Source organism: Ascidiella aspersa, chromosome 4, assembly GCF_963924565.1.
Source record: "Ascidiella aspersa chromosome 4, kaAscAspe10.2, whole genome shotgun sequence".
NCBI classification, from domain to species: domain Eukaryota; kingdom Metazoa; phylum Chordata; class Ascidiacea; order Phlebobranchia; family Ascidiidae; genus Ascidiella; species Ascidiella aspersa.
The window spans coordinates 30858090-30885055 of NC_139450.1; the positions used below are offsets into that span (position 1 = coordinate 30858090).

General features: G+C 36.3%; 2 protein-coding genes and 3 non-coding genes across 6 annotated transcripts; 1 reads left to right on the forward strand and 4 right to left on the reverse strand.

Annotated features, from left to right (window-relative positions):
• Window positions 1-1506: 1506 nt before the first annotated feature.
• LOC146157456 (organic cation/carnitine transporter 2-like) lies at window positions 1507-10744 on the reverse strand. The gene is made up of 11 exons (XM_083388320.1): window positions 10504-10744; window positions 9407-9568; window positions 8972-9075; window positions 7926-8080; window positions 6983-7151; window positions 6067-6202; window positions 5600-5715; window positions 4639-4853; window positions 3749-3931; window positions 2116-2257; window positions 1507-1700 (listed from the first exon to the last, which is right to left on the reverse strand). Exons 1-11 carry the CDS (start codon window positions 10675-10677, stop codon window positions 1667-1669), a joined length of 1590 nt encoding a protein of 529 aa, XP_083244446.1. The 5' UTR covers window positions 10678-10744; the 3' UTR covers window positions 1507-1666.
• Window positions 10745-15429: 4685 nt separating this feature from the next.
• On the reverse strand, window positions 15430-24630 carry LOC146157457 (vacuolar protein sorting-associated protein 33A-like). Of its 2 annotated transcripts, XM_083386570.1 has the most exons (10): window positions 24455-24630; window positions 22832-23110; window positions 22213-22434; window positions 21335-21509; window positions 20876-21060; window positions 20387-20513; window positions 19625-19830; window positions 18574-18705; window positions 16748-16910; window positions 15430-16126 (listed from the first exon to the last, which is right to left on the reverse strand). In XM_083386570.1, exons 1-10 carry the CDS (start codon window positions 24572-24574, stop codon window positions 15924-15926), a joined length of 1812 nt encoding a protein of 603 aa, XP_083242696.1. In that variant the 5' UTR covers window positions 24575-24630; the 3' UTR covers window positions 15430-15923. The 2 variants fall into 2 exon arrangements, with proteins under 2 accessions (XP_083242696.1, XP_083242697.1); XM_083386571.1 differs by lacking the exons at window positions 15430-16126; window positions 16748-16910 and adding an exon at window positions 18058-18454.
• On the forward strand, window positions 18305-18379 carry Trnaa-ggc (transfer RNA alanine (anticodon GGC)). Its single transcript has one exon. It is a non-coding gene; the product is annotated as a tRNA-Ala (tRNA).
• Window positions 24631-26338: 1708 nt separating the features above from the next.
• On the reverse strand, window positions 26339-26413 carry Trnaa-ggc (transfer RNA alanine (anticodon GGC)). Its single transcript has one exon. It is a non-coding gene; the product is annotated as a tRNA-Ala (tRNA).
• A 273-nt stretch (window positions 26414-26686) lies between these two features.
• Trnaa-ggc (transfer RNA alanine (anticodon GGC)) lies at window positions 26687-26761 on the reverse strand. Its single transcript has one exon. It is a non-coding gene; the product is annotated as a tRNA-Ala (tRNA).
• Window positions 26762-26966: the final 205 nt, after the last annotated feature.

The window sequence follows — 26966 nt, forward strand, 5'->3', positions numbered from 1 at the left end:
TTTAGGGCAAATATTTTATTTTGTATAAATATTTTACAACTTAATGCTTTATTTGTTTGTTGAATGGAATACGGCAAGCAACCAAGCCACGCTTAATTATTTGCAATCGTCCCAGTGGCGTAACCAGTCGAAATTTTTTTTTTGGGGGGGGTGGCAAAAAGTTTAAACTTTTTTGTTTAGCTTTTGTAATTGTATTAACTGTCGTAACGAACACAAATAACAATGCTAGCAAACCGTTTCGAGCAGCAACTGACTGAGTGTTAACGTAATACTTAAAAATCAGTCAAAGAGCAAAAACTGTCTAAAAGTAGTAAAACTACATTAACGTATAGCAAACGTAATAACTACATCGTTTGTGACGTAACAGTGCATGACAAATGAAGGTGTGGCATGTCTGTGATCGACTGTTGTGGTACTGCTCATAAATGCTAAAAAAACAAATTATTAAGAATAAAATATTCATAAATTTTTTGGGGGGCATGGCCCATCAGCCCCCCCCCCCCTGGCTACGTGGCTACGCCTATGCATCGTCCACACATTATATTGAGTTTTATCAAACAAAAGTAATGTGAAATTTGTTCCATTTTAGTTTAGCAAGAACCAGCAGGTACAAGGTGACCCAGAACTTGAATTGCATTTAAACAGAACAGACTTGGGCAACTATAGGTAATTCTAGCTTTGTAGTTCATCGAATTAGAGCAAAATGCGGCTAATTCTAATAGTTTGTGAATTGCTTGTGTGCTCCAAATTCTAGTTCTAATCTAATTCGAATTTTATCAAGAATCCTACTTTGTCCAGTAGGATTTTGTTTTTAGTCTCCCAGTCGAAACAAAGATTTTGAAAATTTGGTCGGAATGACTTGAAGGTGATTTTTACAATCTGAAAAGCATAGACTATTCTAAAACAGATAAGAATTAGCGCACAAAAAATTACCATTTGCATTTTCCTAAGAATAAATTGTCATTAAATTAAATTGATTGTAAATAATAAAATTAAATGTAATTCTAGTTTAAATTTTGGTTTTGAATAATTCGCTAATTCTAGTTCGAATCTAATTTTCACAAAGGGAAATGCTCCAATTTTATTTCTAATCTAATTTTAAAAAGCTAAAATAAATCAAAGTTTGAAACAGAGGCAGTCCCGAATCTTGCAGTTTCACTTGTACTGTATATTATAACTCGTCAAGCATAATGAAGATATAATATTCGTGTCTGCGAAACTTGCGCAAGCACACGTTTTTACTACACATGTTTTTCTTTCGTAAAAAAGCGTTACCATTATAGCAATTTGCAAGCGATTGTCTTTTACTTTATTGATAGGCAGGTTTTTTTTAAGGTTTGGTTTGGGTGATCGCTAAGTAGTTTTAACGACCGCAAGTGTTTCATTTAAATACCAAAAAGTTGCAAGTCCAAAATTTGGGAAACCGCTGGAGAAATCCCAAAACACCTTAAAAAACACTGTACCTAAAATGCTTGGGCTTTAAACTATACATTTATTGTCTTAAATTGAGATTTAGACAGCAAACAAATAAATCTGATTTTTCAGTTACACAACTACATTTAGCGTCAGGTGAAAAAAAAGCGTAAAAAGGGTTAGCTGAGTTATGTGGCCTTGTAGATTTTATGTACATTCTCTCAGGAATATAGATTCCATCATCTGACGAGCGTCAAACACGTCCGCAACTCGGACACCGTACTTTGCTAAAAACAAAAAAACACATTATGATGTACACTTATGTGACAAAATGCGATACAAGTGTAGCACTTGAAATTTAACTTTCAAAAATCCTCCAGGAGGCTCACGGACGAAACAGTTTGGCGTCTGAACAATCCTCTGATGCACTTTGTTTTATAATCTACGACGACGGGCCTTGTGAGTGATTCGAGCTCTGCGCATGAACTGCGCCCATAAGGAAACAACATCTACTAGCGCAGAGCTCGAAATGATAATTACGAAGAACGATAATGGTGTGGTATAAGGTAGGTAAGGACAAACTTAAAGCGTGGTACGCCGTGTAAAGATAAATCTGACCAGCGAAAGTTTCTATGAATTATTTTGGACATCGGAACATACTGTATGAAGTTGTACTTGTGCGAAAATCAACCTTATACTTACGGACGAAGTAGTTTGGCGTCTTTTATCGAATCCGGAAGAACCTTGCCTTTTGTTTCCGGTAGAACAAGAAGCGTTGCTAGCGATGAGGCACAAGCCAGGCCTCCCATGATCAGAAACGGCAAATAGCGTTCATAAGTGTCGCCTTAACAGAAATTTATTGATATGATTCGATCTGTGCCAGAAAAGGCTAACCCACGGCCAGGGTTGGATTAAGGGTACTGTAGGCCTAAGGCTGTTTACTAGAGATGTGCCTAATTTTGCAAACCAAGCCACAAAACCTTTTTATCTGCGCACCCTTTTATCTATTGTTTTTGCGACGTTTGTGTCGCACCTTTTTATCATTCCTTTGTGCGACTAAAGTGTATATAAACGGGTGTAACTGATGTGGCCTTTATATCACTGATGATGGCATGAGCATTTCGCTTTTTACGTCTATTTGGGCCGTTATTATCACCATTAAACTGATGAACAGATCCGTATATAGTGTTCCAAAGTCACAAAAAATTAAAAAAAGACATCCATAGAAAATTGAAATTATTTACTGCAAAATAAAATAAACGTAACATAAAAACATGTATTAAATGTAACTAAATGTCAAAGACTCATAGTGAGTTACAATATATAAAAAATTAGCGGTATTAGTTTTTCTGAGCAGAAGGCTAAAGCCTTAGTAGCCTAATGCTTAATCGTTCATAAGTGTCGCCTTAACAGAAATAATGAGATTTTGTGTGTCAGGAAAGGCTAACCCACGGTTCGAGAGCTGTATGCGACTCGTTTAAGATTAGATCATCTTTCTTTGGATAGACTACAATATTCATAGATATTACTGGCAGTGTTGTAAAGTCATTTTGAAATGATTTAAGTCAAGTCATAATTAGGGCAAGTCATCTTAATTTCAATCATTGATATATTCATGCAACGATAAACCATTAAAATTGATATACTCGTCCGATTATTAGCAATAATTCAAATAAAAACGACAACAACAAAAAACATGTAGTGATCTAATCGATTTACGTACAAAACTTGATAAATAGCTCAAATTTATAATAAAATGCAAAATGAAAATACTTTATTTTAACTTAACTAATTTGACATGAATTAAGTCCAAAAAAAAAAACTAAGGTAAAGTCATTCTAAAACAGTGACTTAGGAGGACTTAAGACAAGTCATTGACTTGAGTCATTACAATACTGATTTATTAGAAGCCGGAAGAGCGTGATTGCATTAAAACGTTTACAACGACCTATAATGACTAACGATTCGCATCCTGTAAATTGTTGTTGTGTAACATTTCCAAAAGGTCTAGCGAAAAGTCTGTTTGTAAGTGAAGAAGAAATGGGTTAATAGTTATTTCTGTGCAAATGAAAGTTGTGGCTTGGAGCATAATTATTGGAGGTTGTGGTAATACTTAATAAGAATATCAAAGCTCAAGTATAGGTATCATTTTGAACGTTTCGAAAAACTCTTTATTCATTTTCAAAATCTAAGTTGTGACTCTTTGCGATAAACTCATCAAGTTCAATTAAGAAATAAGCCTTTTGTTCTTCGAACGGTAGGACATATGTGTTATACATTGGCAAAGGTTTAGTCGTCAAACTTAAACAAGACAACGAGTTGTGACAAATCTTACCCAGGAACATGAGGTACGGGGCTGTGAAGCTTCCGACCTTTCCAAGGGCCGACGTTATTCCGATCGAAGTGTTGCGGATCAGAGTGGGCGACATTTCCCCGGTGATGCTGAAATTGATGTAAAACGCTCCGATGATCGCAGTTTTTCCGATTAGGACCAGCGCGGTCATTAGGCCTCCGCTGACTAAAAAATAGTTTAAAAGTGGATTTAAACTTAAGCTCAAAAGTACGTAAAAAATGTATAAAAAAAACGCTACATCAAAAAGTTAGTTATACAAATACGAGTCAACACATAATAATAATAATAATATTAATGGCCGCAACAGAAGAAGAAATAAAATAAAATATCACAAAAAATATTTGACTTAATTCTGTTCGGGTATGTCTGTGCCACATGTCACCTTTCATATATAATTGGATAAGTATGCTGAAAACCTAAAATAATATGTTGCATTTAGAATATAACGGCTCCCGATCGTGAAATAATAATATGTTGCATTAAGCGATAACGGCTCCCGATCGTGAAATACAAGATATCTCGTTGGACAATGGGCTTCCTACTATATACAAATCGTACTGCGAATATGTGAAATAACTTCATGTTCCCCATGAGCGTCGTAATCGTTTAAAAGCGCATTAAGAATAGCCTAATTGCATTTGCTTAGTTAATGTTTTATGCAAAAACAATTTAACCTGGGTACACTCTGCACGGATATGTAATGTAGCTTGCTAATAAATTGCAAAGCCAAAAAGGTCGGGTAGATCGACATCATCTTGATTAAGACGTTTGACGAAGATGATACAAGCTCGTATCGAAACGTCTTAATCGGGATGATGTCGATCTACTCGATCTTTTTGGCTTTGCAATTTATTATCGAGCTAGAATTTAACCTGCTTCAATAAAGGGAGCCACGGCCAGACAAACTCCGCCCAATCCCATTAGAATTGAAAGAGAAAGAGGCCTTCCTATCCACTGGATGATCAAGAATCCGACGATAATTCCAGGGAACTCAAGAAGACCGGACAAAGCCATGTTCCAGAAGCGATCTCCGCTGAGGACAGAAACGTTGAGGGCCAAGGCGTAGTAAACCATGTTGGTGACAATCCTGCGAGTTATTGATAGGATGTAAAATGTTAAAAGGGACTCCAGCCACAAGGCCTATATAAGAAAAATATTAACGTCGGGATAAAACACAGTTCCGGATAAGACCAAAACAGGATTAATACCTAATAGTCGTAATAACGTCTAAATCGGAAAAAGTCCTATTTCCGTCTGAATAAGCCCTAAATGGTTAGAATTAAGCCTACACAACACTCACCTAACCACAAACCCCACCCCTAGGTACATAACGAACTCTCGTAATAATTTCAACCCTAACCCATTTTCTAGCCCCTACGATTGCCCCCTTAATCACCCCAAACAGTGCCAACAATCCGGTGCCAAAAGAGCGGCGCCCAAACGTCGACACCAAAGCGGCCAATGTCAGACCGACGACCCCCGATCGTCCCATACCCTCTGCCTACAGTTCCAGGCGTTATATTGGCCTTTCAGGCTTTATTACGATGTATTTATGACGTTTTCCGACAGGTTTATGTGTTATGCAGGCGATTTAGATGGTATTATGTCGTGGATGTTACTTTATGTATTGTGGCTTTATTGTGTCGTTGGTCTTAATACCATGGTGTTATAGATTAACCTGCTTTAGATATTGTTGCCTTGTATAGGTATTGTTGGGTGTTCCCGTTGAAAGAATTAGTATTCGCTTTTACATTGGTAACAGTTTAAGGATAGAATTTCGTGAAAAGCGCCTATATAGTTTTCGTTCGTTACACCAACATTTACTGGGCATACCAAGAAAAAGATGATATGATGATTCGATTTCGAACAACAGTACTCGTAAGAATAATCTTTATGTTCGAGACCCGGCGTTCTTCTTGTTTTTCGTCGGCAATTAGATTTTCCTCTTTCTAAATAAGGTAAAAACAAATGATATTGCTTAACCGGAGGCTACAACCGTGAATGTAGTATTCAGACAAGATAAAACAAAAAACACGATAGGGTTCTAGAATCGCATGGATAAATAAAGTTATTTATAAAAATACATTCGACATTAAAAAAAATCTGGTTAAAGTAAAACCATTCTTTGACAAAAGTGTTTAAAACCATTAAAAATTCAATTTGATATTTAATATTTTAGCAAAAAATGCAAATTTAAAACAAAAACAATATTCTAAAGAGGGGTCAGACTTCGCGTTCCTAACAGTTTCTTGTTGTTAGATTAGAAAATTATGAAAAAAAGTAAAGGTTAGGTGCTGAACCTTTTTATGAAAAAGTGAAACAGCATCTTTTTCAGACGAAGATTGTCCGTTTGTTAGCGCTATTTTCGTTAAAAGTTGGTCGGCTTCTTTAGTTCTAGCAGTGGATAAAAGCCAGTATGGAGATTCCGGAATAAACCTGAGAAAAACGCAGCGAAAAGTTGGCAAAAAATGATAATATTCAGTATTTTCGCCGAATCGCCCCAAAACATAACTTTATCTACATAGGCCGACGCCATCATTTCCACTATAATTACACGATAAACAACGTATAATTTCTATCCCATTCTCTGTCTCAAATAGAAACAAGGGGCGTTGCCAAAACTGATTTCGGGGCGTACACAAGTGACAAAATAGCGCAAAGCAACATTACACTAGGAGTCCCTTCTTTTTCGTATAGAACGTCAACAGTAAAATCGTATAGCCCTATCGCAACGACACTACACATCATTTCATTAAACTGCTAAAAAACATATGAAGACCACCGCCTGGTCTTGTTTTTCTAAAGGTCGATATTTTTAAGCCGAACCCACAGCAGACATGCTATACAGTGGCGTCGCAAGCCGAAAAAATTGGGAGGGGGGGGCAAAAAGTTTGGACTTTTTGTTTAGCTTTTTCCATTGTATGAACTGCCGTAATGAACAAAAATTAAGAAAGTAGTAAGACTACATTAATAAGTATAACAAACGTAATAATCACTACATAGTTTGTAACGTAACAGTGCATGAAATTTAAGATGTGGCATGCCTGTGATCGCCTGTGGTACTGCACATAAATGTCACAAAACAAATAGGAGTACAATATTTATAATGTTTTGGGGGGAAGGGGGTCATGGCCATTATGCCCTCCCTGGTTACGCCTATAATGCTATATAAATTTATTCAACAGTTTGTTACACAGTTGCTCTCGCTGTACTCACCAATACAGAGGAATGTACAGGATTCCAACCAGTCCAGTAAACCGGCACAACCAAAGCCAATCCGGGAACAGATAGCCGAAAACGGGAATGATAGACGCGCCGAAGCAGTAACCTCCATAGAGACTGAACGAAACTTTGTTTCTATGGTTGGTTCCCATCAGTTCGTTAGCTTCAAATAGCAAAAGTCATTTTGGGTAACAGTTTGACCTAAGCTTTTTGTTCTTTACAACACCTCGCTTCAAACGGTAATTACTCCACCATTAAATCTTTAAAAAGTCATATATATCTTTTTTTTTAAATCGCCACCAATACTCAAAATTAAATTTTCTAGAAGACAGCGAACGTGAGTTTTGCTCCGTACATTCGAGAACCAATGAAAGAATATTGGTCAAACATGCTTACCCGAATGCAATTATTTCATTGAAAACATAATCTATCAGTCGTAATAAGAATATCAAAACCCATACAGAAGTAAGTGTCATTTTGAACGTTTCGAATAACTCTTTATTCATTTTCAACATCATTTTCAACATGTTCTTGAAAATAAATAAAGAGTTATTCGAAACGTCCAAAATGATACCTACTTCTATATGGGTTTTGATATTCTAATTAGGTCTTACCACAACCTCCAACCATTATGCTCCATATTCTATGAGGTTAAAGTAATTCTATGTCGGGTAGGATGAAGCTTTGTTCAATTGATGCATGTTACTAGGGTTTAGGATAAAAAATAGTAAATACAACGATTCTTTTGGACGATATCAAAAACGTTAACTTCGTTCAAATACCGAACCAAACAGTTTCACTGATTTCATTCAAACAAACCAGTGATGAATGCTATTCGAAACGTTCAAAACGATACCTACTTCTGTATTTGATATTCCTATTAAGTGATATATTTCAACAACAACAAAAACCATGTGTTAAGGCTACAAAGTTTCACCCAACACAAATGCGGTGGTGTAGCTGGTGTATATTCCGAATCCGTTCAAGCCCAGCATTACAGCGAAGGTAACGACGTTCCACGAAAAACTCGTGGCGAAGTAGGACACGAACTGCACCGAAAGACCGATGAGAACCACTCGTCGCCTGCCAAACCTGAAGGGCAAATTTTGATGCACAAGTTTAATATGTGAGCAGTAGCGGCCCAAACATGGCGGATTTTTTGCTTACTTGATTCTACCAAAGGGAAGTACGCAGTTCGAAATTCTTTGCGTAATATCTCCGGAAGTAAACAAGATATCGATCAGAAATTTTTACACATTACTCAAAGCAACCTAAGCTAGCCAGCGATTAGACTTTAAAAAAACATTAAAATACTAATATTCATATTTATGAATATTAATATTTAGTTATATTCGGCCCTAAAATTAAAATGTGCCCTAAGTAACTTTCATAGGGTGACATCTACGATTCTACTCTTCAAAATGAGATATGACTCGACCGCCAATTATTCAGGAATCAGTTATTAATAATTTTTCAAAAATTCATAAACGTCGATAATTTCAAATCGGGCAAAAAAGCCCATAACTCGAGAAATAAAGAAGATTTTCAGTCAAAATTTTTAAATATCACTCAAAGCAACCTAACTTAGTAATCAGACTTTTAAAAAATATATATTTGATTTCTCTATTTTAAGCCGTGTTCTATACTAAAATGTTCGTAAACGAAAATAGAAAAATAGTTTTTTGCACTAATCGTCCAACTTTTTGTACTGTGGTATACTAGGTGAACAACTGTAGGCAACTAAACTTCGCCAAATCATTTTGTTGCCCAAGAACGTTTGAATTTCGCCTATTTGGGGAGTTTGAGCATAATAATGACGTCATTCGGTATCGGTACGTATCGCGGAACTGTTTTGTCCAAAATATTCATTGCGTTTAAAAAGTAGCTTATATATATTAAAAGGTTGTAAATAAGTATTTCAAAGTGTGGATAAAGCTTAGGATCTAAGGTTCTATCTTTCGAATTCAATAACACAGAACCCACCTGTCCGACAACCAACCCGCACTGAATCCGCCAACCATTTCTCCCACCATGAACATAGAAATCGACATTGGCTTGAGCCAGGCGCGGTTGCAAACAATAGAAAACTGTAAGGGAAAGAAGTGCACCAGCTGGGTTTGTAATTTTAGTTATCACCAGATTAAGTTAAAAACAATACTGTATTTGTACAGTTGCAGTAACAACATGGTTTCGAAGCTTAATGTCCGAAACAATAAGTTCCTAAAATTAAATTTGATTGTCTCGTTTTTATACCATCCATCATATCGAACAAATACCAATCGTATTTCGTTTTTTTTTTAGCTAGCGCCTCTGTCACGAAAGATGTCAGAACGACCTTAATATTGGCCGTTCGTTGTATTAAAAATCTGTGTTAACTTCTAATCAAAAGAAGATAACAATTTCAAACGTTGCGCGAACCTTAGTGACGGCGCTGCTGAATTGCTTGTCGTCGAAATTCCACCCGTTTTGACATCGGTTTTCCGTGACATCGACGTGGGTTGAGTTGACCCTCACTATCTCGTTGCAACTACGTTCGTTTAAGGTGTGGTTAAGCGACAAAGCCAATTGTGTCGTATTTTTCTGTTGAAGTAGATTAAAAATATCAGAATAAAAATGTAACAAATAAATAAAAATAGAGACACAAAAGAGTTGGTCACTTAAACTTAAGTGACTTTAAGTGATGGTCACTCCTTAAGTATTACACACAGCAAATATAGATAAAGATTAAGTACAGTATTTCGTAAAACGAAAAGCAGTAGTAGCTCTTTTAGTAGCGAAATAATTTTTTTATATAAATCATCCAAACAAACTGATTATCGAACAAACTGAGTTGGTGGAGATTGAAGTTGGATTAAAAATATCATATTAAAAAAATCAGAAACTACAGCGACACAATACAGCTTAGCAGTGTTGTAAATAAGTCATTTTAAATGTTCCAGTCAAGTCTGTTTTAAAATAACTTACAACAGACGTAAAATAAATAGTCAAGTCCTAGTCCAAGTCATCAGTTGCCCAAGTCAAGTCCCGGTCAAGTCATTATTGGAGCAAGTCAACTTCAAGTAAAACCACCAATTTAAAAATTAGGCGTTAAACTATTGAAAATGGTAAACTCGTCCGATTATTATGAGGAATAAATCAAGTAAAAACTTGCAAATACCCGACATTATATATAGTACGCTAATCGTTTTAGGTGCAAAAATTGAGATAAATAGTAAATGAAAACACTTAATTTTAACCAACTTCATTTGACTCAATGACTTAAGTCCAAGTCAAGTCATTTGTTTAAAATACTTAAGTCAAGTTATTTTTGCCAAAACAACCTAAGTCAAGTTAAGTCATTTGAAATCAGTGACTCAAGTGCACTAGCCATTACAACACTGGCTATTTAGAACACACCTTGAATATTACAAAAAAAAATCTTTACAGAAGAAAGACTATTATAAGTTTTTTCAGCGTAAGATTTAGTTCGACGATACCATGTTTCACAAAACGGGACGCGATTAAGCGTGTCTTACTTGGTCGGTGATGTTTGCTTGCAGTTTACAAATGTGTTCAGGTTTGTAGAGAGTAAAGTTCATCGACAGGGTGCCAAGACAAGCAGCTACTCCGACGAGAAAACAGATCAAGCAAAAGCGCTTCTGGTAGGTGCCGAAAGTACCCACCTTTTTCAAAACATCCTCATAAGTCATATTGCCTCTAATATTCTGTTCAATTTTTTTATAACACACAGATATACCGATCGCAAATTGGAATATCTATTTCGGCCTTAACACAATACAAGCCATGTTATGTTACATTTTTTAACGAAATTTATTATATTAATATTCATCGTTCTCTAACACGTCTGATTCAGTTTTCTGTTTATGAAAAATTCTGATCTCCTTCAGCGGCCAATGTAAGACACTTAAACCCACAATTCCTTGCAAACTCTTAAAGCACAGCTCTTTATATGCCCTCGGAAATAACTACAAATAGATAAATGACATTCAGAGGCACAGAATAATCTTAGCCACAGTTACACCATGATTGGTTCTGTTGTATTATTTTCTCTTGCCACAAACCTGTGTACAGCTAAACTATTATTCTGATAAAAACAGCAGCAATAATATGAATTTAGTGTGCGTCTGCTCTTGTTTTCAATGCAACTGCTCTTGTTTTCAGTCAATATGGTTGGTTTTGAAAATACCATCTAATTATATTGAATGAAAAAAGGTCTTGACCGACTTAAGCATATTTAGAATGAATATAAAAGTCAATACAGATGTTTCGAATAATTCTTTATTTATTGTGAATTCAGAATAAAGATTTATTCGAAATGTTCACAAAATTCTGCCTACTTCTGTAAGGGCTTTGATATTTGTTCTATACGTCTAACTACAACGTCCAGCCATTATCTTAAGGCTTGTTTGAAACGTTCACAATACGTTTTAATACTGCACAATCACAAGTTTTTTTGGTTAACGCTGATCAAAATGTACATTTTATGTCACATTTTTCGTCAAACGCATGACACTAACTTTAAAATCCAGTTTATAAACGCTCATGTAGTTTTACCTCTTGGTGCGCTACTTTCAAACAAAAACGCACCGGTTCGGCTGAGTAACGGAAAAAAAAACACAAATGCCTTTTTCACCAATAACCACATCATAGCGAAACACTATGCAGCGTGACAAACACCGCGTTATTTAATCCAGAGGTTGTCAACCTTTTGAGCTGATGCACAATGCTGCAAATTACGGGACTGGAAAAGGTAATGGGAAAGCCTTCAACATCTTGCATTTTGTAATAGAGAAATTGTAAGATAATTGGCGAAATTGTAAGATATTTGGCGCACAGCGGTTGAGAACTACTGGTTGTCCAATCCCACAACCTACGTCACCCATACTTTAAGTTCGCGACCCACCTGAAATCGCAACCTCTAAATCTGAACAAACTATATGTTGCAATGGTGTATTAGCTGTTTTTTAAGGCGTTAAAACAAGTTATTAGTCGAATCTTCATATACTATTATGGTTCCTGTCGAATTTAGCCTGTAAAAAGTTACTTGTACAAACGCTACCCTCGGCACTTTACTAGAGGGCAGACTTGGACATCTAAATAATTAGTTTTCTAAGAGAAAAATACAGCTAATTCTGATCTAATTTGTGAACTGCCTTTGTGTTTTAATTCTAGTTCTAATTTAATTTGGATTTTACCAAAAATGCTACTTTGCCCAGCGGCTTTTCGGTCTACAAGTCGAAACAAAGATTTTGAATTAACATTCTTGTTCCAAACCACTTGTTAGTGATTTTTTCAGCCAGAAAATCATAAGCTATGCTATAATATATTAAAATTAGCACACAAATATATACCATTCGTATTATTATGTGAATAAATTGCGATTTAAATGTAATTTACTGTAAAGAATTAATGGAGTTCTAGTTTAATTCTAATTCTAATCTAATTTGAGAAAACAAAAATGATCTAATTATTATCTAATTTGGAAAAACTGAAATCATCTTATTCTAATCTAATTTGAGAAAACAAAAATGATCTAATTATTATCTAATTTGGAAAAACTGAAATAATCTTATTCTAATCTAATTTGAGAAAACAAAAATGATCCAATTATTATCTAATTTGGAAAAACTGAAATAATCTTATTCTAATCTAATTGAAAAAAAAAACTGAAATGGAAAAATTTTAAAAAGCTGAAATAAATCTAGTTGTCCAGTTCTGCTAAAGTGCGTAGGACAACTGCGGCCAGTCAGGCACTTTTCAGCTTTAAGACCACACACCCGCAAGCATAAACAGCACGCCAATAGGATTCCTAAAGCAGTGCGGTTTAGTTTAAGTCGCCTTCCCAAACTGCTGACAAAACGACCAAGTCGGCAAGTCGGCATTCGTCACAATTGTGCTTGTATTGCCAGCACTGTCGGGCATTGTGATTTCATTGACCGTGCCGGACTTGCGCTTTATGTACAAATGTCTCGGCTAACTTTTAGTAACAAGCCCTTTTGCCCTTGTTTTCATTGGCGATTTAGAAGCCTAGTTTTTGTCTAGATTACATATGATTTGAACGCAAGTCGAGAAGTCATTCGAATTAGGATTTAAAGCACAACTAATAATAAAAATTTGCGTAACTAGTATTCTGCTTTTATTGAATAAAGCTGTTTTAGATATTTTTTATTACCTTTGAGGTTTTGTTTAGATCTTACGATATGAATTAAATATCAACTTGGATTGTCTGCGAAATGTGCTCAATCCAGAAAACAATGTATGATGTCGTTCATAGGCAAGACATAATATGAAATAATTAGGAATATATTGTTGAAATTAAATAAACAGTTATTCGAAACGTTCAAAATGGTACCTACTTCAGTATGGGCTTTGATATTCTTACTACGTCTTGCTACAACCTCCAACCATTATGTTCCCAAGGGAAGTATTGTTTTAAAATAATTGCGAGGCATACGCGTTTTTGCAGAAAAACATTTTTACCTCTCAGATGTAGGCTACAGCTGTGAAACAAGTGCACAATAAAGATTGCTTCCGTCGTTGAACTTATCCAACCGGGCCAAAGCGCAAAGCACATTGCCTTTAATAATTCTGCTACTGCATTTCGGGCTATACATTGTAACACAAACACTCGACTCGGCAATAAGCCGAAACCACTTGAGGTTGTCGTTTATACAACCTTGTTTCACATTTACGTAATAAGAATATCAAAGCCCATACAGAAGTGGATAGCATTTTGAACGTTTCGAATAACTCTTCAGTTATTGGCTTTGATATTGTTACTACGTCTTACTGCAACATCCAACCCTTATCTTACGATTTATTCGAAACGTTCAAAATGAAACCTACCTCTGTATGGGCTTTGATATTCTTATTACGTCTTACTCCAACCTCCAAACATTATGCTGAAACGTTTTACCTTTAAAAGCAAAAATCTCCAACAATACAGCTTAACTGAAATAACAATCGCCCTATTTAATTGCAACAAAATTTATCGGTAATAATTTGAAATAAAAAAATGTTGAGCTGTCATTCGGCATATACTTTTCATGTTTTGTTTATTGGGCGGCAAATCAATGTAGGCCGCGGAAAAAAACGATAATAGTATTGCACAAACGATCAACGTAATCACAGAAAATAACGTAGGGCTTCAATTGTTGCTAGTCGAACTTTTCAAGAGCTGACCAAACTTCGGCATGTACTGTTTGATTAACATTACAGCCAACTGCAAGAAAGGACTTACCAATCAAAATTTACTACATTCAACCAATTAAACGGTCAACATCCAAACAAAACCACAAGGTGATAAAAAGTTCTAAAACAACTTTGTTCAAAACAGCAGAATTCTATAGTTACGGTTCTATGTGAATAAATAGATTCTATTTGAAAAAGATTCTAAGCAGAAATGATGATGCAAATTGGCGTAACTACAGTATTCTGCTTTTATTGAACAAAGTTGTTTTAGATCTTTTTATAACCTTTGTGGTTTGGTTTGGATCTTACGATATAGATAAAATATCAACAACTAGAAGTGTTGGAACAGGCTTAGATCCCAATATAAACAATGAAAATAATATTATTATTATAATTTTATCAAGAATTAAACTGTCAACACTTAAGCCTACCTCGCACAGAATAACTTGGCGCTGCGCTGCCCAGAAAGGCAACTGCCTTTGCCCCGAGCATTCTCAGAAAAAAATAAACAGCAAGTATGTGTGAAAACGACGCCTACTATTAAAGTATAGGCGAACGACCGATAGTAAGTCGGCTCTATCGCTTAAGACGCGACCGCTATAACAACTTTTGCCGTTCCAAAACTCCAAACGCAATCGCATTGCTTGTACGCACGCTGGAGTCAAATTGTTAAGCCGCAACTGCAGTACTTGGTTCGAATTGGCCTTAAACGTGGTGCGACAAGCCGGAGCGAAATTGATGCCCTATTCCAGTGCTTCTCAACTTTTTCAGGTCGCGACCCACTTTTAATGCAAGTTTTAATGTGCGACCACAATGAGATATAACCAACCAAATAAAGTTACATAAAACCTGCGTCTTTACTACTGGCGTACGCGTACTGAAATAGTTAATTCAACACAACACATCTAATTGTTACGTAATATAATGTTGTTGCATAAATGTTACTTAATGGTACGTAGGTAATTTCCAGAATAATTTCCAGATGTAGAAAACTGTAACATTTAGAAATTCTTCGCGACCCACTGGTTGGGAAGCACTGCCCTATTCTATACAGGGCTGGAGTCGGACTCGGGGGTAAGACTACAGAAAACTACCCGAGTCCCGAGTTCGACTGCGCAGTACCAAATTTTAAAAGTAATTTAACCACCAACTGCTAATTGTAAAGGTGGAATAGCATATGGCGGATATTTTCTATAAGTGTATTGCTGAATATTCACCGTAGTTACGTAAAATGGCGGAATATACTCGGGACTCTACGAAATGGCAGATTTGACGGGAGTCGGACTCGGATTATTTAACCGGTATACCTAGTACAAAAGACCACTTTCGAGCATTGGCCAAATGCGGTGCTTTACCGAATATTGTAGTAATTTGTCTACTTTTCTAGCTGATGAATGTATATTTGTCCATTTTAGAGATCTGTAACTTGTGAATTGTATTAAATTCATCAAATAGGGGACAAATATTTAATCAAAATCAACCTAAAATCGATTTGTTTAGATTAAATTCTCAGTTAAAAAAAATTAGCGATTTTTGTATGATCCGAATCCTGAAAATAATAAACTTATGAAATTAAACTATACAAAGATCATACGTGAAAGCGAAGACAGGCGGACTTTGTCTTCCATTACAGTACAAAAAATCCGCGATTTTGCAAAACCATGTCCCGCGAACCGACCGTAACAATCGCAGCAGCGAAATCGCAAGTGCCCCGTGTGCTCTCATGACGTCATGCATTACGTCATCAGTCAGGTTCGACCAGGGCCTTGAGCAGCAGGCTTCCGTTGACGATGGAGGTGCTGGCCACCACGTACTCATGGCCGTCGTTGAGCGAGGAAAGATAGCGTAGAGCTGATATCTCGGCGTAGGTGACACCGCCCACGTAGAAGACAAGGGTTACTGTTGAAGTAGAACTCCCGTCGCTGCTAGTGCTCCCCTGGTGCTGCCCTGCGATGTGGTGTTCAGTTTGAATTAGAGATTATATATTGGTTTAGCGATAATATCGGCCGATATTTGGCTTCTACCGATATATCGCTATCGGTAAATGTAGGCCGATACTTTGGCCGATATTTTAGTACTTTTCCTGTACAATCAAAGTTTTCTTTCGAATACCAAAACAAACAAACTCCCGTACAACAAATAACTTACCATTATTTTATAAAAATAAATTGGGTTTTAGCATCACGCAAAGGTAATATGCAAAATAATAGTTTATAATTAATAAAGGTATATAAACTTAACGTTTTTTGGATTTTATTTTCAATTAATTCAAGTTTTGAACAATTCCAGGTATATATATAAATCAGTATCGGTATCGTGTATCGGTTGACAAAATTGTAAAAAATCGGGTATCGGTCCAAAAAAGTGATGTCGGTCAATCTCTAGTTTGAATGCTAGGTAACTTACGAAATCGATCCTAATCCCGAGCACCCAAAGTTTCTTCTATGTTCGTTCGGAGCAACCTAAGCACCCCAAACTCGGCGTCCATGATTTAAACCAATTTAAAGGCCGTCACGGACTTTGCGATTAAAGTTCAGACGCCCAACAATCGTCTAGCTAGTCACTCACATTTCTTTTTGGGCTCTCCCTGTTGCATCCCGTTGACGGTTGGACCCGGGATGAGTTTGAGAACCTCCTCAATGCTTCTCCATCCGGGCCGCGAGAGGATCTGGGCGAGTCGGACACTGAGGGGAGCGTAGCCGCTGTACACGTACGCGATATCTTGTGGATCCTGCGTTTAAGGGACCGTCAAGGGAGGATTTAATGGGCGCTGCGAAAACGCCTTGTCATTTTGCTTTTTTTTAAACAAAAAAGGAAAACGTAAGATTTAGGGAAAAATGAACTTAACGGGAAGGAATGAAAAAGATTGCGCCGTTGGTGCCTTTTTATCAAGAAAAGTAGCTGAGAAGCATGAGCTGTCATGAATTACGGGTGCTGCCACAAGTCACAACCACAAATACTAAACTGCATGGCTAAAGGGAATCAAATGAACCTTTTTTGGTTGTAATTTTTTCTACTTTTTTGCCAATAATATAAATTAAAATGTTAAGTAAGGGGAAAATGTGTGGTGGCTGTAGTCTTCCCATAAAATAGGCCAAAAAGTAGGCCGGGAATATCCAAAGTGTCAATAGGTATTCAGACCCATATATGAGTCCTCTGTACAGTTTTTACCTAAGAAACCAAAACATAAAATTTAACGTTATTTAGATTATCTTTACTTGCCAAAAAAGTCAACATTTACACGTGAAGTCAAAATTTGTCAGTTATTTCAAGTCAAAATAGTTTAAAAAAATACACAAACATTGTTTACAAAATTAACAAAAACTGTAGTAAGCCAAAACAATGTTTCATCCTGGTGATTATACACAATTGTCTGTCAATTATTGTCTACTAAGCACATGTCTCAAAAGCAGGGTTGTAATTTGACTGAAGTCAATGACTTGACTTAAATGCACTTAAGTGACTGTTTTTAATGACTTGACTTAACTCGACTGAAGTATTTCGGACAAATGAATGGGGTTGAATTGAAGTGTTTTATTTAAATATTTTTTTTTAAATTGAGTTATTTACTCAAACTTTTGCACATAAAACAATTTGCTATATGTTGCTTTTCCTATTTTTTAGTTCAGTTATTGCTCATAATCGTACGAGTTTAAAAATTATAATAGTTTAAAATTCTGTTTATGACAAGGACTTGACTTGAGGTTGCCTAGCTCAAATTATGACTTGACCGGGATTTGACTTGGACTTAAATTATTTTACAAATGACTTGACTTGGACTTAAATTATTTTACAAATGACTTGACTTGGACTTAAATTATTTTACAAATGACTTGACTTGGACTTAAATTATTTTACAAATGACTCGATTGAGACTTAACATTTCAAGATGACTTGTTTACAACACTGCACAAACATTGTTTACAAAACAACAAAAACAATAAAAGTAATCGTTGGTCATAAAGCAACTTCCGAGGGGCTAGATCACAGATGTTATTAAACACATGTTTGTGTGTGTCTTTCATTGATTGATACGGACTGATGATCCCCCAGTGTGAAGTTGCTTGTACTAACAAAATGTGCAAGTATTGGCGCATGGTTGTTTCTCGACTCGCTCCTCTCTGAGCCTGCATAGCTCAGTTGGTAGAGCGACGGTCCCGGCTTGACCGGAGGTCGTGAGTTCGAACCTCACTGCAGGCCAGTTGTTTTTCTGGCTTGCTCTGCTTGCATCATAGATCGACAGATTCGGCGAGTCTGCGATGGCTTTTCGGTGTACTAACAAAAACAATAGTAAGCCAAAACAATATAATCGCCATAGTGATTTCACCCTAATTATGCACAATTGTCTTGTCAATTTTTGTCAACTAAACACATGTCTTAATAGCATTGCTTACCTTCTCGTTAACATCTTCGACAACCAACTGCAGTGACTTTCTGATCGTGTTGTAATTCCACGCGGTGGCGGGGCGGAGCAGCCCGCATTTCTCGAGCTTATGAAGCGTGACGAGATGCCGGTAGCCGTAAGTCTGACAACACAGTACAACCCAATAAACTCATATTTAAAAACAAAACAAAACAGGATTACACGTTTTGTTTAAGGAAAATATATTTCGCCAAGTGGCATCGTCACTTCCTGTAAGAGTACAAATAAATAAATAAAATCAGAACGCAGCCATCAACAAACCAATAAAAGTAAACAACAAAATATTGAAGCAGGACAATAGACTAAAAAAGGTATATAAAACAAAAAAACTCATGTTTTTAATAATTGAGTTTTTACCAGCGGAAATGCCGGCGGTTTTGGATTCCATAGAGATACATCCCTAATATCTGCCAACACAGATTTCGACGTTAGCTTAGAAATCGGCCGTCGAGCAATTTGAGCTAATCACGTTGTTTTTTGGCGCCTTGCAAATTCCCTGTCGCCGTTTAACGAAACAATTGTCTAGGACTTAAAAAGCGGTAATTTTACTGTGAAAACTTTAATGAACACACATGATAACATTAGCGTGGGATAACATCAGCGTTGCAACAAACTTTTAAGAAAAACATTTAAAGATCAAAGAATTGAAATTAGATCGCTTGAGTTTTTTTTTTAATATAATATGAAAACAAAACAGTATAAATGCCATGGCCATCGTCAACATAATACAAAATACGTAAAAAAATATTTATTTTAATTGCACTTACTAAACACATAACTTGAAGCTACACATAAAAAAATCTCACCCCTTAAAAAAAAAAAAAAAATTAGGTTATTTTTACGAATCGCCTACGCCTTACATATAATTAGGCGCGATATTAAAAAAAACGATATTCGTATGGTGTTTTACATAGCAAGTTGTCGAAATTATATTTTTTGGAATGCGCTAACAAACGGGCCGTCGCCAATTTGTCGCACACACACGCATCCACGCGCGCACACACACACACGCTAACACGCACCTGTAGAATCTCGCGCTTGTAATAGTCGTAGACCTTGGGCTTGAAACCGTTGTTGGTGAGGCATTGGAGGCAGAGCAGGCGTAACACTTGGACGATCGGGCGCTTCTGGAAAAGACAGTCCTCTATGAAGGGGTTTACCTTGTCTGTGCCTATGCCGCTGCGAAACTCCTGCTCCACAGAAAGACTGTCCAGGAAGTCGCTCTCGTCTGTTGCAAGAAGAGGCCCGTGTAGGTAAGGTTTGAGAAAAAAAGGAAAGCGTGTCGAAAAAATGGAAAAAGGGGGTAGGGATTTTCCACTTGTGGGAATTTTGCGTAATAAAGATTTCGAAGTTTGAAAAGGTGATATTCTCTTGTGTTCAGATGTAATTGTTAAAGTGCTATTTAAAAACTAGTTTTTAAGAGGGATTTAGCTTTGAATAACAGTTGATGTGTCCCAGGCATAAACAAGGTTTATGACCACTGCCTTACAAAAGGTGGTCGGTATATATAACCTTTCGACGATAGTAGTGATTGGAATGCTTTAATAGACTAAAACCGCGCCTATTTATTAAATGTTTCTCTAAATAGACGAATAATTTGAGTTTTTCGGCAAGTACCAACGCCACTCGGTAAAACAAACTTTTTAGACAAAATGTTTACTTTTATTCCGACGTGTTTAGGACTTTAGGTATTAGTCCTATTTTGGTCTTATTTTGAAATTTGTTTTATCCCGACATTAATGTTGTTCTCATTTCGGTCCTATAGCCGAAGTCCCTCATCTCACCTGTATGTTCCTTGATAAGCTCTGCGATACTTGTGTGGATGGCAAGGGCTGCTTTGGCTTGCTGCATTTGGGGAATATGGGAGACGAAGGTCTTCATTTCGCCAACCGTCTTTGCCGCGTGACGCTCCTGAATTGAAAGAACTTCTCGTAAAAATAACAGCACCATGCCTTCACCAATGACCTATTATGTCGTTTTTTTTAACTGGGGTCTATGGACCCCTCGGGGGTACTTGGACTAGGTTTACAAGATCCATAAAGGCCCAATTAAATCTCTGTGTATAGCTAAATTAACTTTTTCATGAGAAAAATATATATAATGACAAAAATGGTTTGGTGCCTTCTCCTTAAATTTAATTGGACTTTTGAAATACGTACAAAATCACGCAAGGTTGAATCTCACCAACATACTTTATTTCTTACTAACTTAAAAGTTAATTTGAATTCGCATTTAGTAGTTTAGTGAATCAGTTTAGTGAAAAAGGTAATTACTTCAATTTTTTCTGAAATTTTCTGAGCTTGTTTCTTCAGTGTTGGACCGACTGCGTTGAAATTGCAATTGCGAAGTTGCGCGAAAAGTTCGTCCTTGGAAGTGAGTACCACCTTCTTCTTCTCTGTGGCAAGATCTTCAGATTTCGACGCCTTTGAGAATTTGTCCGGAGGAAAAGAAGCGGTGGCTAAAAAATAAAAAGTGACATGAGGGATTTTTTTGTAAAGCCAAACAAGAGTAGATAGACATCATATTGATTAAGACCTTTCGGTACGAGTTTGTATCATCTTTGGTTAACGTAACTACAAGTGAAACCCCAAGTTTTTGTTTGGGGTGTGCGGAGCAACTCTTTAGTTAAATAATATAGAAAAAAAATTGAAAGCCCATTTAGAAGTAGGTAACATTTTGAACATTTACAACACCACGTTCTTAACTGTATCTAATTTCAAAGCCTTTCTTACTGTTTACAATGCCAAAAATCTCGTCAATTAATCCCTCGTAGGTAAGCTGAGTAGCGAGTGGTGTTAGGAGATCAGCGCTTCTGTCGATTATGAGAAGACGGTCGATTTGCGACTGCTCGTCCTCCGATTGTTCACCAACCTCCTCCCACATCTTTCGTATCAGGCCACACAGATTCTGTTTTTTTATTTAAATAAAATTGTTTTAGAAAAAGCACCTTATTTCTGTGCTTTCTCACTGTGTTGATATTTTTTGGTGAATCTAATACACAATGTTCGAAAAAAAAAGGAGAATACTACAGTCTTTTCCACTTTCGCACTTTTTCAACGATGAACATGTTTTAATTTTTTCTTGATATTGTTTACTGATTCAGTATAAAGCTATCTCACACCTAGCTTAATTGAAAATAAGAACCAATGAACACTTTATGAAAATAAAACTTTTAAACCCGGTTTAGAGAGGAGATAGCATTTTGGTTAAGTGGCTGACTGCACAGAGCAAAAGTACTGGTGTAACTTAGCACTCAATAGGCACACCAAAAATGATTGCTTATCAGGTGAGGTAAACATAAAACATAATTTACAAATCATTTCTGTTGGCATAAGTTGTATGTATTGTTATTTAAGTCTAAGACATTGTAGTTATCCGCATTTTTTTAATGATATTGCTTTGTTGAGACAGTATATATGTTTTGTATTAACTGAACATGTAGCACCAGTTTAAGGTTGATTCATCTCAATAATCCTTGCAAGTTTGTATTTACTCTGTGCTACTTTTTTACCAAAATAAGTTGAATAAAAAATAAATTTAATCATTGTGGCAATATCAGGGAGAAAATGGAGTATATAATGTTTAAATGTGACAGAACATTACACCCTACCTTACAGCATTTTCCTTTTCCATATACCAAGGGTATTACTCCATACTGCTTTTGTATGGTCACAATAGCTTTAGCAGCCAGGTACAAAGGAGTCATATCCTCGTCAATGTTGATATCATAAAAAGCATTGCGATTTTCCATGGAAAGGATGTCAGAATCAAGTGCAATTACATCCAAACGGTATTCTTCAATGTTGGTAAGGGTTCCATAAACACCAAGCTCCTAAATTCACATAAAGTACAAATTTATAATGTGCTATTGAATGACTAATATGTTGAAACAATATATATATATTTTTTTATCCAAGAAAACAAAGGGGGATATTAAGTTGTGAGCTTTGTGTTTATTTTAATATTTTTTGTTTTAATTCACATATATATAACATGTAATTATGAATATGTTGTTGCTGCCAGACATTGTTTCAATTGTAAAATTGTTCTTTCGGCAAAATTTTATTGAAACCTTATTCTTTTTGTAAACAAAATTTTGTAAAATTGTTCTTTTCGGCAAATTTTTTTTTTAGTGCCAACGTTTCGATTACCTATTTGGGCAATCTTCTTAAGGGCAAGATATTTTTTTTTTAAATTATGTATATAACACTTTTAAAACAGCTTTAAACCTCAAGCTTCTGAATGCAGAGAAAACTCTTCCAGGGCACAAAGAAAATATGATATTCCTTCCTTCCCGAGCCGTCTTCTTCTTCCTTTCTGATGTTAGTAGCAACCTGGTCCATCAAAGAAGGGACAGGACGGGTGACAAAGACAATGTGCTGGACGTTTGACTTGGGTAGTCTAGTGGGGCGCAGAGGAAACATGCGATCCACTTCATACTCCTTGAGCAATGAATACTCAGCAATGAGCCCAAATTGCTCGGTTAATTCAGGGTCCCACACCAAAGCCTGTAAGGAATAGGGAAAAGTACAATTCGCTTAGTGCTTTTGCTTCCTTTATATAATTGATATTTTGCAAACCATATATAAAAAAGTACACATTTTAGAAATAAAATTTAAGTCTTAAACTATACAAAATGGATTTTTTAAGCAGAATTCAAATATTAATAATGCTATGTTTAACACTAAGACTACCTTTATGTTAATCATTTTATAAGCTGTAACTTTACATTAAATCAGGGGTTCCCAACCTGTGGAAGGTTTTTCAGATGGTACGCGAGTAGCTTCCGGTTATTTCACAAAAACGTGGATTCACAACTTTTATACTGTTTTTTTCACAAAAAAAAAATCCTGAAAACTATTCATTGTTACAAACTATCCCTGCTGTTTCGTACCATTACAATTTAAAAAATACAGGTCATTTCATATGTCAACAAGGAGCACATCAGTTGCTTTCAAAAGCCACACAACGCTGTGGGACAGTGGGCGTTAATTATGTCAAATGGTTGCCCTTAATATATATCATCTACTGTGCTGTTTTATAGCTTAATCTACAAATAGCTTTGAATAATGCAAAATAGTTGTTCTTAATCGGGGGGCGCCAAAGAATTCTTAGTTGGGCGCAAGCTTTACTCCAATATTTAACTTTTTATAACGATTTTAGCAGTTCCATTTTGCGTTAGTTGTTAAATCTGCTTGTATGCTGCCCTATGCATAACATCAAAATTACACATGTTGAGAAAAGTAATTGAAGAAAAATGATTCATAGTTGTGCGATTTGCGAACTTTGAGCCAATACAAACCAAATAAATGCAATTTGTTTCGCGCATCGCGCCACGAAGAGTTAACTTTTCTATTTTTATGCTGTCTGATTGTTCTGTATTTGAAAAACACCAAATTTATTTTAGTATTATTGTTTAATATACAAGGGGGCGCAGGGCACAGGGCAATTACCAAAGGGGTCGCGCGGTAAAAGGTTAAGAACCACTGCTCTAAAAGAAGTGGTACGCGTGGCAGTACAGAGTGTCCAAGTGGTACGAGATCGTAAGAAGGTTGGGAACCCCTGCATTAAATAGTAAGCAGTCAAACAAACTACCACAATAATTTTAACAAGCAAAAACACCTTGATTTTATCAAGGGGGCAAATTGCTATTGTAATTTGGGTTAGCATGCATGTTAGCGTTTGGGTGGTTCAAGTATTATTATTATATTTATTTACCCATATTCATTTCTTCTTTCAATTTCAATTTGGCCAACTTATTTTGGTACTCAAAACAAAGTGCTAGGATTCTAGATTGGTGCCAAATTAGAGTACAATGCCTGTTATGCAAACAAAACTCAGATATTTTTTACCTTACTACCGGCACACTTGTCCAGAAGGTGAAGCAATTCCCTCCTTGAATCATCACGAATCAATCCCAGTGAAATGCATCCGTTGGTTAAGTGTGGAGCGCTGGATGCTACACTCGTCATGGGTAACCTTTGTGCCAAAACCTACACAATTGATATAAATCCTACCAATAGTTGGTTGTAGAGCTCTAACAAAGTACAAATAGGTTACAACTGTGAGGGTACTGGTCTAAAATCCTACCGCATTTTTTTATGTAAAGTAACAAAACCAGTTAAATATATTAATATTCATGTTGATGAAATAACATTAGGGTTCATCTTTTTCCCGGAATTTTTCAGTACCGGGAAACGGGATTGAAAAATAAAAATTCCCGGGATCCCGATGAAAAAATTATACCTAAAATTTCGTCATTATGACGTTTAAAATTATTTTATATTAGCTCTAAAGATTTAATGAAGCTCATTTATGTTTTGTAGTCTTGCTTCTGCAATCTTACAAGACCTTCTCGTAATAAAGTCAGCACCGTTTTTTGTTTATATTTTAAAAAACGCATTTTTTTAGTAGAATAAATTTAATTAGGTTTTTGCGCTGGTAAGCGCAAATAAAGCAACTTAGGCAACGACTTTAGCAGGGTTGGTAATATCTTTTTCTTTATATCATTCAAAAACGACAATTTTTTTTTTAAGTTTTGCTATGTTGCCGAATACCCGGGATTAAAAAAAAATCCCGGGATTCGGGATTGTTAATTCGCGGGAAATCCCGGGAATTTCGTGTCGTAACATTCCCGAAGAGAAACATTTCCCTTTCTGGCTGAACTTTTCAGAATAAAAAAACAACGCATATTCTCCAAAAAGAGCCATCACTTGTAATTGATATAGATGGGGCTATAGTTTATTATGCGATCAAAAATTCATAACTGCTTAAGTTTGACATACGGCCATTTTATTGCAAAGTCCCTAACAGCATCAGGTGTGCACCTGCCAATGCCATTGCCACAGAATGCAGACTGGGCGCGATATTTTCAAAGGTTTGTTGCTTGCATTTTTTCAAAGGTACATTTTTATTGTAGACTTAACACAAAAATATACACTGAAACAAGCAATTTTACTGCATACAATAATCCAGGTGCAACTTTTTAAACTTTGGGTGTAATATTTATGCTTTTTTCAAACTGTTGATACAATCCAAAAGTAGTTCAAACTGACATATGATCACTAACGGGTACAAGCTTAAAAGAGCGATCCTGTCAAATAGCCTATTTGCCCGGCTACAAAGTAATTTAAATCTATTTTCCTAAAATCATTGAAATTATGCAAAATTTGGAAAATTAAATCCAATACTACCGGTAACACTCCCCCAAACTCAGAAGCTAACCCAAACCCTAACCAAATCAATAAATAATCACGTATTGATGCAGGCGTAAAAGAGCGATCCTAAAAAGTTTTTTTGACAAACTCAGCTAAAATGCAAATATTATGTAACTATGATTTTGACTATTTTTAACAAAAAGGAATCTATACACTTAGTCTTGGTTGGGAGCCCATTCAAAAATTAAAAAAAGGGGTTTTAAATTCTCAATATGGGGAATTATCCATATCGTCAGATCGCAATGACGTCAGAACATAGGGAAACACCCCAATTAGAAACAGCCAAAAATGGTATGAGCATAGAATTTAGTATTTTATGGTATAAGGGTCGCAACACACAAAAAAAATGAAAGACACACACAAACATATGTGTTTAATAACATCTGTGATCTAGCCCCTCGGAAGTTGCTTTATGACCAACGATTACGGCTTCCGTATCAATAGTACACCGAAAAGCCATCGCAGACTCGCCGAATCTGTCGATCTATGATGCAAGCAGAGCAAGCCAGAAAAACAACTGGCCTGCAGTGAGGTTCGAACTCACGACCTCCGGTCAAGCCGGGACCGTCGCTCTACCAACTGAGCTATGCAGGCTCAGAGAGGAGCGAGTCGAGAAACAACCATGCGCCAATACTTGCACATTTTGTTAGTACAAGCAACTTCACACTGGGGGATCATCAGTCCGTATCAATCAATGAAAGACACACACAAACATATGTGTTTAATAACATCTGTGATCTAGCCCCTCGGAAGTTGCTTTATGACCAACGATTACGGCTTCCGTATCAATAGTACACCGAAAAGCCATCGCAGACTCGCCGAATCTGTCGATCTATGATGCAAGCAGAGCAAGCCAGAAAAACAACTGGCCTGCAGTGAGGTTCGAACTCACGACCTCCGGTCAAGCCGGGACCGTCGCTCTACCAACTGAGCTATGCAGGCTCAGAGAGGAGCGAGTCGAGAAACAACCATGCGCCAATACTTGCACATTTTGTTAGTACAAGCAACTTCACACTGGGGGATCATCAGTCCGTATCAATCAATGAAAGACACACACAAACATATGTGTTTAATAACATCTGTGATCGTTGGTCATAAAGCAACTTCCGAGGGGCTAGATCACAGATGTTATTAAACACATATGTTT